This window comes from Rhinatrema bivittatum, chromosome 18 (assembly GCF_901001135.1).
Source record: "Rhinatrema bivittatum chromosome 18, aRhiBiv1.1, whole genome shotgun sequence".
In the NCBI taxonomy this organism is placed as follows: domain Eukaryota; kingdom Metazoa; phylum Chordata; class Amphibia; order Gymnophiona; family Rhinatrematidae; genus Rhinatrema; species Rhinatrema bivittatum.
In genome coordinates this window covers 55,906,539-55,920,629 of record NC_042632.1, presented here as the reverse complement: position 1 = coordinate 55,920,629, position 14,091 = coordinate 55,906,539, and the positions used below count along the sequence as shown (strand labels likewise).

The 14,091-nt window shown below is 49.1% G+C and overlaps 1 protein-coding gene across 10 annotated transcripts in view; it reads right to left on the bottom strand.

Moving 5' to 3' along the window:
• The window catches only part of ABLIM3 (actin binding LIM protein family member 3), a 286,248-nt gene extending 280,637 nt beyond the window's left edge, over positions 1-5,611 (bottom strand). The window contains exon 1 of one of the 10 annotated variants that reach the window (XM_029583477.1): positions 4,079-5,611. In XM_029583477.1, coding sequence (XP_029439337.1) covers positions 4,079-5,213 — 1,135 coding nt within the window. In that variant the 5' untranslated portion in view covers positions 5,214-5,611. The remainder of the gene's footprint in view (positions 1-4,078) is intronic. The other 9 variants (XM_029583479.1, XM_029583486.1, XM_029583478.1 and 6 more) reach the window with 9 other exon arrangements.
• Between the last annotated feature and the right edge of the window lie 8,480 nt (positions 5,612-14,091).

The window sequence follows — 14,091 nt, the reverse complement described above, 5'->3', positions numbered from 1 at the left end:
GTCACTTCCAGGTGTGACAGCAGGGAGGCAGGCACAGTGCCCTCCAGTGATGCAGAATGTTAGAACTGCCCTGAGAAGTACTGCCGCCGTGTTTTGGATTAACCCTTTGGCTGCAGAATTATTCTGAACATAATCTGAAATGATTCAGATATATCTGAATTTAAACAGCCAAAGAGAAAAGCCTTAGCCAATCAAGTCCTGTGTGCACTCTGAGCTACACAGAGAAACTAATGTGTCCCCACTGTAATTAGGGAAAGATCCTTCAAAGGGACCAACAGTGGCAGCGTGCTCTGTGCAGCTCCAGGGCGCTGGGAAGCTGAGGATATTTACGGGCTGCGTGTGCGCCAGTGAACTGTGCTGCTAAGTAAACAAAACCCCAGAAAACTTGGACACATTACGGAGGAGAAGACAAAAGATTTCAGATTTCCTGAAATAATTCTCGTCTCGCTCTACCCAAGCAGCAGCAGCCAATGTGAATATGGAATGAGAGGGAGAGAGGGCCAGGAACACAGACAGCGTTCTGTTTACTCCGTGTGTCATCCATCCACCTCCGCAATGACAAACCCACGCCCCTCTCAAAAAGAAAAAAAACAAACTCTCCGCTGCCAGGTCAGTCAGGTAAGCAGCAGAACCAAAAACCCTTGCATCCTCCACTGATATATCCCGGGCAAGTGACTTTTCCCAATTCACCTGATTGCAACAGGGAATTTGCTAACATAGGCATCACATGACAGGCCACTTTCTGATGATTTGGGTCTTTCAAGTTAGTACAGCTTTAGTGCTTAACCCCTGTGAACTTTTAAAGTGAGGTAGGGTTTGGCACTGGTTATAGATCTGGAGCACAGAGGAACAGGACTGAGACAGGGCTCGGAGAGGGAGATGCCCTGCGCTCACAATAGTTCTGTGAGAATAACTGACAATCACTATGAGGTGCAACATGGATTCGTGTTTTGTACTGGGATGGGGTGGGAGGTGCATGGGAGCTGCTCTGACAGTCAGCGTCTGCCCTCCCTGTGAGAACAGACACAGTATGGCAGCTCGGCCAAAATGAGCTTGGAAGTGCCAGGGATGCCAGCAGCTACCACAGATCTCAACATGCCCAACAGACACTAAGAGCATTTTAGCAGCCATTCCCTGGGAAGGATTCCAGTGCACCCCGCCTCTCCTCCCTCCAAACTCTTAGGACAAAAAGGAAACAGTGGAGAAAATAATCCAGAGAAGCAGAAACCCAATGGGACTGCCCCTGGTGTGCAACGAGATCTCTCAGCCTCTCCCCTCCCAAGCACAGAGACCTTGTTGCAAACCACAGGAGCAGCCTTTCCAAATGAGATTTCTAAATAGTGCACAACAGTTTAACCGGAGGGGGGCCCGGGGAAGAGAAAGTGAGGGAACAGCAAAGAAGCAGAAACATGGAGACCTGCAGACTGCAGCCGTATGAGAGACAGGAGACAGAGAGGAAACCGAAAAACAAACATCAAGAGATAGAGAAATGAGACTTCCTGCACAGACAGAAAAGCTTTTCTATAAAGCATGCCAATGTGTCCTCTTGCTGAGATTTATAACAAAAACAAATGCACTTCCATTTCCTCTATTAGTGAAGTAGGGAACTTCTGTGCACTGCCCAGAATGTTTGCAGATGTAGCCTAGGGGGTACCACAGAAAGCCTGCCCTGCTGGCATGCCACTAATCCCGACTTCGGTCCTTCGGTGTCTGATTGCTTGTTTAATCCTTTATCTGTGTAATCCCGGGGTTTGCGAGCCTGCTTCCTCCACAGATGAATGGGTTACTACACACACACAGCCTGGTGGCACCTCATGCATTCAGCCAAGGTAAGAAGAGAGTGCACAGTCGCAGAGCCACACAAGGCAACCCTCCGCAGCACCTTTCGCTCTGAGCTAAGTCTCCAGCAGAAGAAGCAGAGTGGCTAATCAGGCACTGATCTCTGTAGTGGGGAGGGGATACAGGAGAAAGAGAGGACAGATAATAGAGGGAACGGGCTTTGTTTAAAAGGTCAACAGCTGAAGCAAGGCTTCAACAAAGGCTGACTTATGGAACCAGATCTGTTATTTCTTTCTGTACGATAAGTTGCATTGTAATATACGTTACATTTCCTAAGTATGCCCGGAGGGAGCAGGAATGTCCAGTGTCAAACAGAGAAAAGTGAATATGAAATCTGCACCCCCCCCCCCCCAAGAAATTCCCCATAAGACGACAAATTTTAAACAAAACAAAAAATGGTTTCCCTTAATTGAGAATCACCATATCATGTAGATCATATGAAGGTCAACCAACAAGCTGCAGGTCTAGCAATACAAGGAGAGATATTAAAAGATATCACCTAGGGCCTTTTTGCTGACCTTTATTTTTAAGTGCCCAGGCTGACCAGCAGGACAAGCACATTACTCCCTGTAAATGATCTGAAATGAAGTTACGTCTCACTGTCCAGCACCACACCGCAACCCAAGACAATACAGAAAGTCCTCAAACGTATCTCAAGGGGGACTTGGCTACATTTGTTTTTTATTTAGTTATGTAAACTGTTTTGATTAAACACTGTTTGTAAAGACGGTATACAAACACTTTTAAATAAATAAATAAATAAATACTACTGGATTTAGTGTTGGTCTTGTAGAAATCAGAGAGGAAGACGAGGAGACCTGAAAAGCCTGCCTGAGACGTCTCAGTGCAGGGAAAGAAGCAGCTGGTCTTTTTCTGTGTTTGTGCAAGTGACATTTTAACACTCCACCTGCTCCATTCCTTCCCAGCAGGGCAACTCTACACAGCCTTTTGCAATCAGCCAGGGACCCTGTAAAAGAGCCCACAGGAGTCACATGCATGGTGGTGGGGTAGCAAGGCTAGCCGGGCGGCTCCTTACTGCCACCAAGCAGAGCCTGCTCCCAGTTCATAGTCCTGTGTCACTGAAGGAGGCTAAACGGGGTTTTTCTTTACTTCCTCTGAAGAAAGTGAGCTTCAGGAAGGATTACCAACTTTTTGCAACAACTAACATGTTATGTAGTTTTGCACTCAAGATGCAAAGCTCCTAATTCCCAGGCACACACATACAGACGGATCCTAGTCAGAGATCCTGTACAGCAAGGCAGTCACTGTGTTATGAAACCTCTTTTCTTTTGCTAGGGTGGCAAAGTTCATCGTAGCTAGATTTTACCATATTTTTGTCTTTTGGTGTATTGCAAATTAATTCCTTATTCGATATGGGAAATTCAGGTTTTTAACAACACTTCCTTTAAGGGGTGTTTTGTTGCACACCCTGGATATTATTAATATTTGCACAGTGACTGCCTTGTATTCCAGAGCTAGAGCAACCCCAACTTTTAAGAAATAAATGTGAAGACATTAAAAATATAAAACGCAACAGCATGTCTCTGTATCTGTTTTCTCCTTGCTAATTAAAAAGCACACTTTTGCAGAGGGAATATAAAACTTGTGACAGGTGATGGCTTTGTCAATATTTTGCTATAATCTCCCTAGCCCATGTTGGGGTGATCGTTTAACAGGTTTTGTGTCCGGACTCTCTCTTTGCATATACAGAGGTGAGTGTGTCTCGTCCCCCGATGACTTTCAGCCTGCGCTGCCCGGGAGCCGGCCCGCCCTCTGCACCTGTGGCTTCCCATCTGAATGCGAGCGCAGCCCGCTCGACAGCTACCGGGGGACCCCGCAGGCAAAACTGCTAAGCAGAGCCTAAGGCCAAAGGGTAAGAGGAGCCGAGATCCAATCCGCATTGCCGAACCAAGCATTTCGTTATGGGGAAAGGAGGCTCTTCTTGCCTGCTGAGAAGAGGGGCTTTCCTGCAGCATGCACTTGGCTCTAGGACTGCTACACGGGGAACCCCATTTGCTTGGGATGGTAGATCAGAGAGGGGGGGGCTCCCTCTCCCCCCCCCCCAGCTGCACGGACTAAGCCCCTCGCCAGGGATCCCTTGCAATGCCACAGCCCAGCCCAGCTCGCTCCCCCCCGGGTTCCTGCTCCCTATCGGGCCCTAGCAGGAAAGGCAGGCTGGTCCTCAGCTGGCTGCGCTCGCACGACCCCTCTCCTCCTCCTCCCCGGCCCCGCGCCGTACCTTGAGCGCTCAGCAAGGCCTCCTGGCTGGGCTTGTCCGGCGCGCAGGCGGCCTCCCGGCCCAGGGGGTAGCCGTTCTGCTCCTCCTGGTAGCAGCTGTTGCCGTTGCTGTAGAACTTCAGGGTGGCCCGGCGCAGGCCGAGCAGCTCCTGGAAGGCGAACCTGAAGTCGGGGCTCCGGCAGTAGATGAGCGGGTTGAAGGCCGAGTTGACGTAGCCCACCCAGTTCAGGAAGACGTAGACGTCCTTGGGGATGAGGTCCTTCTGGATGACGTCCGCCACGTGCACGATGAAGAAGGGCAGCCAGCAGAGGGTGAAGGTGCCCATGATGATGCCCAGCGTCTTCAGGGCCTTGTGCTCCTTCAGGCAGAACTTGGAGGAGCGCCGGCTGCCGGTGGCTCCCTGCTGCTGCTGCTGCTGGGCGGCGTGGAAGCGGCCCTCGCTGCGGTCGATCTTCTGCAGCTGCTTGCGCGCCTCCTGGAAGACGCGCGCGTAGACGAAGACCATGATGACCAGGGGCAGGTAGAAGGAGATGATGGCCGAGGTGATGGCGTAGGGCGCGTTGGTGGAGAACTCGCAGCAGGAGTCGTTGCCGAAGCACTCGGAGGCGCGCGGGTCCTGCGAGCGGTACCAGTGCATGTGGATGGGCAGGAAGGAGGTCAGCGCGGCCACCACCCAGACCAGCAGCACCACGGCGCGCGCCTTGCGCTTAGTCAGCAGGCCCTGGTAGCGGAAGGGCGACGTGATGGCGCAGTAGCGGTCCACGGCGATGACGCAGAGGGTCTCGATGCTGGCCGTGACGCAGAGCACGTCCAGCGAGGTCCAGAACTCGCACCAGAAGTTGCCGAAGCGCCACGTGCCCAGGACGATGGAGGCGGCGCCGAAGGGCACCACGGCCAGGCCCATGACCAGGTCGGCGCAGGCCAGCGAGGTGACGAAGCAGTTGGTGACGGTCTGCAGCCGCTGGAACCTGGCGATGGCCGTGATGACCAGCACGTTGCCGGCCACGATGAAGAGCACGATGAGCGACATGACCACGCTCATGCCCGCCGTCCAGGCGGCGCCGCCGCCCGGCGCGCCCGTGCCGTTGGCGCCGGGGGGCGAGAGGGGCGGGCTGCTCGTGCCCAGCGAGCCCATGCCTTGCGCTTTTCTTTTTCACGCCTCGGTTAAAAGTCAGGCGGGATTCGCTTCTCATGAAAGAAAAAAAAGTTGGGCTCGCCTGCTCCGCGCCTCGCACGCAGTCCGGCTGCTCCCGGAGGGAAGGCGATGCCTACAGCCTCATGCACTTTCTCTGCTTTTTGAGGTTGCTTTTGCTGTTGTTGTTGCTGCTGCTGAGTTGTGGGGTTTTTTTGGCAGCTGCTTGTGCCGCTGTTGTCCCTCACCGCCTCGGCTTTGCTTGCTCCTGGCCGTGAAGCCACCCACTCCGGCGGCTGCAGCGGCGGCGGCGACGAGGATTCTTCCCTCCTAAAAGTGCTTAAGTCACGCCGCGTCTCCGGAGTTATAAGAGACTCCTCCTCTCCGACGTCACGCGGCCGGGGGGCCAATCCCCTGCTAGCGGGGCGGAAGCGGCCCACGGGCAGAGAGGGGAGGAGAGCTCGCGCCAGTCTGCAGCGTGCGGCTTTCGGGCGCGCGTAAACAGTGTCTCGATTGGCCGCATGGATGTCGGCGCCTGATTGGTGCTTCCCGGGCCTTGCCTCATTGGTCAATATGAAATTTGCAAACAGCAAGCCTGGGCTGCTTCTCTGACGGCACAGTTCTCCCGTCTTGAAAAAAAGGCGCGCCCGCCTCGTAGCCTCGCATGGGCTCTGGCTAAGATCTGCTGCTTATGCTTAGCCTACAGCAGAAGCGCGTGTACTTGGCTGCCCTATAAGTCCTCTTCAATGCACAGAAATAAAGGAAAACGAAAGAAATATATCAGGGACTTTTTACTGTGCTAACTTGTACCTTTCTTGATGAGCTTTCCAGGACTAATTCTGTCATCCGTAGGTCCAATCAGAATTCTGACCTGACGAAGAGAATATTAGCTCTGGAGAAACTCATCAAGAAAGGTATAAGCACAATAAAAAGATAGCACTGCCTCAGGTACAAAACTTACAGGCCAATGCAATAAAATGTGCGCCTATACTGAGGGCCCGTTTTCCTATCGCAGGTGCAGCCACATCCCCAGTGCACCCGATGCAGTATTCATAAGAACATAAGAAATTGCCATTCTGGGTCAGACCAAGGGTCCCATCAAGCCCAGCATCCTGTTTCCAACAGAGGCCAATCCAGGCCACAAGAACCTGGCAATTACCCAAACGATATTGTAATCTGAGCGGCATAAAGATGCGCGCTGAGGGAGAAATGTGCGTTTCTGGCGCTCTGGAGTGTATTGCATTGGGCGTCTAAACCGTGTGTTTGTCACAGAAGTGTGCTTATTTTTTAATATTTTTCTGAAGTTTATTGGTTTGTGGATTTTAATGCTGGAAAAAATGTATTTTGAAAACCATACTTTCCTGCCCAAGTGGTGCTGGAAACCTGTAGGCTATATCCAGCATTGCTGGGAGACAAAGCATCACTCAGGATACAGGAATCATGGCAGCTCCCAGGGAATCTTGATACAGCGTTCAGAAAAGAGGTGCGTCGCATACGACCTGGACATTCAGAGAGTGGTAGTGCTTTCTGTTGCAGAATGCCATCTCCCACTCTGACAGAGGGATGAGAGCAATTGATGTGGATCATTTCCTCACCAGGTATAGTAAGGTGAGGGGCTGTAAGCGATGGATGGAAGGAGGTGGAGCATCATTGTCTGGGACTTGGGATTTTCTGGATGATCCTGGGCAGGGCCCACCCTACCACCTGTCTGGCTAATTAGAAAGTGACCCTGTTTTCTTTTCCTTTGCCAAAATCCTGTCTATCATGCTATTTTGAGAGCATAAGAATACAGGGCCCTAATGTTGTGGTTCAACTCCTTGTTGTGAGACAGAAATAAAAACAATTATGCCAGGGAATGAGTTCTCATATTCTTGGGTCATCCTTTCTCCCATTTCATTTAATATTTATATTCAAGCTCGGTGTTCTTTGATCAAGAAAACCAGTCTTAACTGTCTTATATATGCTGACAATGTACAGCATATATAGGTGAGGCATGACAAGATTTCATGACGAGAATGAATGCCTGCTTACTTTCTGTTTCCTAAATGCAACAAAAACTCAGATTTTCTGGATTTAAAAACCCTTGATGTTCTCTGCACTGCCTGTGTTACCGTCAGTGGGCATGCGTCTTCCAATTCTCGGTGTAATTATCGACTCTGAGTTGGCTCTAACTGCCCATATCTCATCTCTGGTGCACTCCTCATTTTGTCATCTTTATATGCTTCCTCGTTTTCATCTTCGCCTTTTGCAAAATGTTGTGGCTGCAATCAGTGATAATTTTCTAAACAAAAAAGGTATCTGTTTTATGAATGTGACTGTGTAATCCACATGAATTTTGTTAGAAATTGTGGAATATAAGATGGAGCAGACAAATACAAATAAATAAATAAAACACCAGGTTGGATTCCCTGGCAGCTTCCACCTTCCCCTTTTTCCCCAATGAGGAAAGTTCGGAAAGGTTGTGGGTTGGCGACCTGGTGGAAAATCTCCCCAGGCTACAATCCTTAGTCACCTCAGAGAATGACTACCACAATTCTCGTTCCTTAGGATTGCTAAAGAAACATCCGTAGAATGCCACAGCCCGGTTACTTCTCCGTGCTGATACTACCCCGATATTATGGAGCCTCCACTGGCTCCTGATGAATGTGATGGGTCCGCAGTATCTTCAGGGCAGTTTGTTTCATGATGCTCCATCCTCTAGACGTGCAAAAGAGCGATTCCCTGTGGTGCCCAACCCTCCCCAGAAAGCTGAGTGACATGAAGCATTATTTATCCATCAGGAAGCTTGTTAAAGCTTGGCTGCGTTCTGCTGCTTCTATCTGATTAGGATCCTTATTTATCATGGTGAATGCAAATTGTTAAACTGACATTCTCTGCTTTTCTGCAGACTCTCTGCAAGCTAGGAACGATTGGTTTATATGAAAGTCTTACATGCTGTGGTTGAGTCTTGTGCTTGTGTGGGGTGATGGGGAGATGATATCTTGTGTTTTTAATACTGCATCTGATACCAAAGTGAGCTAGTGCCTTAAAAAGGCTGAAGCTTTGAGGGTTTCGTATGTTGATATTCTGGCTTTCAGATTGTGGTGTACTGATATTGAGGAATTGATAGTTCTGGTTTTTGTACTGTTGGTTATCACAGACTATATTTTATGTTTTACGTTATGTATCCTTGCCTTGAGCCCTTGGGGAGTGTTAAGTTGTGAATCTGAATAAATAAATATAAATACCATTTAAGAGCGAGCATGCCAGTCCATGCCCTAGGTATCTCTCAGGCAGGGGCACAGGGATTCTGCCTATTAGTGGAGCATTGCCAGGGCCTGTAATCAGCCCCAGGCGTGATGGACATGCCAAAGTCTCCAGCAGCAGCAACCAAATTCCTGAGAAAAGCACATGTCGGAGGCAGGCTTCTTTCTGTAAAGAGTTCGGGGGTCCAGTTTTGGTGGAACATGCACCAGAAATTCAGATTATGTTGCTGCTTTCTTGCATTTGTCTGCTTCTTGCTCCTTTGTGGCCCAAATGTGTAGCAGTGCATTTTGACCTTCATTTTGTGAAAGTGTTGCAGGACACGCTGTTTCTTGCATCCAGAAGGAGCAGATCCATTTTTGCCCGTGGCAGCATTCCTTGCATAATATTCACAGTATTTGCGGGGTTTTTTCTATGGCTACTGCCTCCTGCTCCTTTGGGTTGCCAGCTGACGTGGAGCTGGCCCCTTCTGGGTCTACAGCTCCACTCCTTCCCTTTGTATCCTCCTTCCCATGTAGCCCAATGATTTTAGCAATAGTCCTAGGGCCAGGGGCTGCTGACCGCATCTCCTTCTTTAGGATATGGTGTGCATGCAGTCTGAACCTGGCCAGTAGGTGGTACTGTTGAGGGCTGGCCAGTCCTCCCTCCCGTCTGCAGCTGGTGCACAAGGCAGTGAGGGTCCTTGTCTGCACGGTTCTGTTGTGTGTCAGTGAGCACGGGTCAGCAGAGAGATGGGTGTAGACGAGGGCAGTGCATGGGGGCACCTTGAACAGGGGAAATGGAGGCAAACATCTGGACAGAATGCAAGAAACTGCAGCATTTCTCGAGGGATATCCTGCTGCTGTTGCACTGTGTACGTCACGGACCAGAGCCTGTTATCTGATGGGGTTTGTGGCAGTTCTGCTGATCCCGCTGAAATGAACAGCACGTCATTAATAAAAGTCATTGCTTTGTGTTGCCTTCAAGTGATTTTTCACTTCCTGTCATGTTTACTGTGTGTGGGAAGACAGGCTGCTGCAAAGCCAGAATATTTGCTAGCAAAGAAAGGAAGGAGCTTCTTTTTGCTAGGAGTTAATAGAGGGTTTCTCCAGGCTTCGCTGCAATAAAACTAACTTTAGAGATTAAAAATGTGCACTTTATTTTCCTGACGTCACCCACGGTGATGCAGAGGCGCCGTGCACCGGGGTGCATGCCCCTCAGTTGTGCGCATGACTAGAACAGGCTCCTTTGTTCTGTCCTTCGTGCGCGACTTAGTGCATTCTGTATTGTTTGGGGAACCCATGTGAAATTTTTCTGGAGAACATTTTTGGGATGGTGAATGAACTTCTCTCCTTTATCTCGGGGTATCCCTGTTTAGCCCTTCTTCGTCAGTTTATAGTGTCAGATGTTGATCCATGAAATAATGCCAGGCCCAGTTTAGTAGAAAATCATATTCCAGTTATTACAGGTAAAGGACACAGTGCAGCTAACTTTTGGGCCGATACAGTAAAGTCTGCTTTTCTGTGCACCCTCCGACTTAATATCATGGCGATATTAAGTCGGAGGTCCTGAAGAGTAAAAAAAGTTAAAAACATTTTTTTTTTAATTCGGCCCGCGGCTGTCAGGCCTAAAACCGGACGTTCAATTTTGCCGGCGTCTGGTTTCCGAGTCCATGGCTGTCAGCGGGCAAAATTGAGCGTCGGCTGTCAAACTCGCTGACAGCCGACGCTCCTTTTGCCTGTTTTTACCGCCAGGCCTCATTTAAATACAGAATCGTGTGCACCGCCGGTGCTCTCCCGCGGACTTTACTGTATCGGCCTGTATAAGAGCAGGGGAAAATGAAAACTCAATCAGCCACCTAGGTGGCTTCAAGTGTTTTTCAGGTACTAAAATTTATAGTGTGAAAGGAGGCCTCCCCCAGCTCCAGTGTGCTCACAGTTAAAATCCCTTTTTACAAATTCTGTTACTGCACCACAGCAATAGAATGCAAAGCAGAAAATGTGTTTTACTCTGGCACTGGTATCAAAAGACAATGAGCTATCGTGAGTGGATAATTCCCTCCTATTGCCTGAGAACTCACCCCGGATGTCAGATTCCATTCACAGGCTGCAGTAATCCCCTGTAGCAAAAAGTGGTTTCAACCAGTGAATTAAGCCTATGCCAGTTCCAAGTTAAGGAAGAACCAGATGAAGATCATGCAAAGGCCTTATGTTTTTCACAGTCACTCTGGTGCCAGGATGGAGCCTTTACCATTGCAGATTCTCTCGTTCTATATGTGGTGATACATTACTACAGTCACAGGCACTCTCCTCGCTCATTAAATCATGTCAAAGATGTTCTTTAGTTGTTTCATTCGCTTATCTGACACCTCCCCTTCTTCTCTCTTATTCTGCGTACAGTACACAATACACATCTATATTAGTTGTTTCATTGACTTATCTGACACCTCCCCTTCTTCTCTCTTATTCTGCGTACAGTACACAATACACATCTATATTAGTTGTTTCATTCACTTATCTGACACCTCCCCTTCTTCTCTCTTATTCTGCGTACAGTACACAATACACATCTATATTAGTTGTTTCATTCACTTATCTGACACCTCCCCTTCTTCTCTCTTATTCTGCGTACAGTACACAATACACATCTATATTAGTCGGTGCTTCAGGAGTGGAATGGAACATAGAAATGACGGCAGAAAAAGCTCAAACGGCCCATCCAGTCTGCCCTGCAAGCTCCCACACTTATTTTCCCACACTTATCTGTTTCACCGACCACCAAGTTCAGGGCCCTTGTTGGGAACTGTTTGATTCAAATTTCCTGCCATCCCCTGCCATTGATGCAGAGAGTAATGTTGGAGTTGCATCAAAGGTGAATCATAAGGCTTAATGGTTAAGGGTAGTAACCGCCACATCAAGCAAGTAACCCCAATGTTTGGTTACCCAGACTGCAAAGATCCCCCCACCACACACACACACACACACTCACACACACACATACACACACACACACACACTCAAAACTACTTGTACTGTGGTATAGTTATAACTTATGTAAAGCCCCCACCCAACACACATACTCAACACTACTTCTACTGTGGCATAGGTATACCTGTTATGTAACGTCCCCACCACCACCACCACACTCACATACATACACACACACACACTCAAAACTACTTGTACTGTGGTATAGTTATAACTTATGTAATGCCCCCACCCAACACACATACTCAACACTACTTCTACTGTGGCATAGGTATACCTGTTATGTAACGTCCCCACCACCACCACCACACTCACACACATACACACACACTCAGAACTACCTATACTGTGGCATAGTTATAACTCTTATGTAATGCCCCCCCCCCCCCCAACACACACACTCAACACTACACACACACACACAGCACTACATAAGTTCACCATCACACTTCCCTGGCATTCTAGGATGTCCGCCTCACACATCCCTTCCTGGCAACTCAAATTCCCAGCTGTCTCAATCTAGCAATCCAGTCAAGTAACTCGTTAAATTAATTGCAACACAGTGCAATCAGATTCCTTAATATAGAAAGCTGAATCAGACTGGTAATGATTTCTCATGAGGCTTTTAAGTATTCCATTCATTATTGCTTCTGCTGGAATTGCAGGAAACACAATGAATCAGCAAGGAATTCCGATGCATATTAAGAAGCGGTTGGACAGGAGAGGGAGTGGTGATATTCAGAGGTGCGAGATTTATCCAACAACATAACACGAGACATCAAGCATTTTAATTGAAAATGGAGTAGTAAGCGCGAGCCCTGGGAGCACGAAGGCACTCGGCTTCACTCTGTGCTGGTTTTTTCCATGTCAGATTTTATTGACTGTTTACACAACTTTGGCCATTTACCGAGGGGATTATGTACTGATATCAGGCAGCTGCCCTGCCCTTGGCAGGAATACTGAAGCTCTAGTGGTCCTGTGATCACAACTGACGAATCACTCTGCTTGATTTCTGCTTATCACTCGAGATCTCATAATAAGGATCAACAAAATTACTGCTTACTGAATTTTATCCATAAATAGGCCATTTGGGCCTTTAAGGTAACAATCTCTGCTCTTACCTTCCAATTTTATCCTAATTTCCTACAGGGAAACTGGTGATTCTGTCTGTCTGGCTGCCCTCCCTTAACTTCCCCTCACCAGAGCAACTTTTCAGGCATTGGTCCAGTTTTCTTCCCAGCTAGCACAGACTTTTTTTTTTACAGGAGGTTCAATCCTCTGCTTTGCCGATGGACATCCCTAGTAGGGTCGTTAACCCCTCCAAAGAAGGCTGAGAAGAAACCAGATAACCTGGACAGAGGAGAACCCCCACCCCCTGCAGGGAAAGGTTCAGTTCAGTTGAAATCCCAGGGAAGTCACAGCATATGCTGATGTCATGGAGCATTTTGAAAGCTGCTCTGCCATTGGTCAGTGCCCGAGGCCACTAGCTGACAGTTTGCTGATCATTAGTGCTGTGCTTATTACACAGAAACTCGCATCAGGAATGCTGTCATAATGTATGCAAATTTCTGAGGCAGACAAGGAAACCAGGCCTCCTGAAATGATCTCACATTTACCTCTGCTAAATGAAGACATGTTTTCTCTCCTTCTCCGTTCCACCTCCTTTTCCCCTGCAGTGCTTGGAGAGCAGGAGATTTTCCTCACACGGAGTCTGGCCGGGTGGCTGCCCTGTTTGCCCACTTGAATGCACAGAAATAAGATAACACCCAGGGACCTCTTCTGATTGCACTGAATGCATTTCCTGATGGGCCTTCAGGAGTCAGCACTCTCTTCCTCAGGTCCAAACACATGCACGGGACTCACAAAACTGTGAAGGGGAGGGAGGAGGAGGAGGTTCATGAAAGAGCAGGGCCCCAAAAACTCTTAAGCAAAGCCTGTGATATTTCAAATCGCTAAGGGGGGAGGCTCCCCCTTACAGTTTGGTGAGCGGGGGGGTGTCTGGGGGGGGAGAGTATTTCCCCCCCCCCTCACTGATTTAAAAGGCTGCAGAAGAAGGGAGGCAAAGAGCAGGATTCCCAGAGAGGGGTGGCAGATATGGTTGGATTTTAGCAAACCTGCCATCTACCTTCCCCCTTCCTCAGTATTTGCATCTACCCTGGGGGGGAATGGCACGAGGGGGGTGGTGGTGTTGGCAGCGCTCTCTGTCCCACTCACACACCCATATATGCGCTTTCCTTCTCCCCTTCTCACCTGTTTCCTCCATGGCTTCTCTCTTTCCTCCCTTCCTCTCCCCTTCAGGCCCTTCAATCCCTAACATCCCCTCCCTCTTCACTCCTATTCCCTTTCCCTTCCTCTCACTCCCTCCTCTCCCCTCTCCCCTCAGCACGGGGACCCCACCATCACCACACCGTGGTGCAGGACTGCAGTACTTCTGGGATTCTGCTGGTGGGGGTTGGGAACCCCTCCAGCCCTGAAGCATTTACCGCCAGCTTGCTCAGGCAATAAGAAAGAAAAGGAAATCTTGCTCTGTGGGCTGGTTTGGCCACAGGCAGGGAAAGTTTGGCTGGCTGGAAAAAGTTGCTCTGTGGGCTGGATATGGCTCGTGGCTCAGAGTTTGGGGGGACCCCCCCCCCGTATGTGAGCAATAAGAAGGTGAAAGAGAGGCAGTAGGA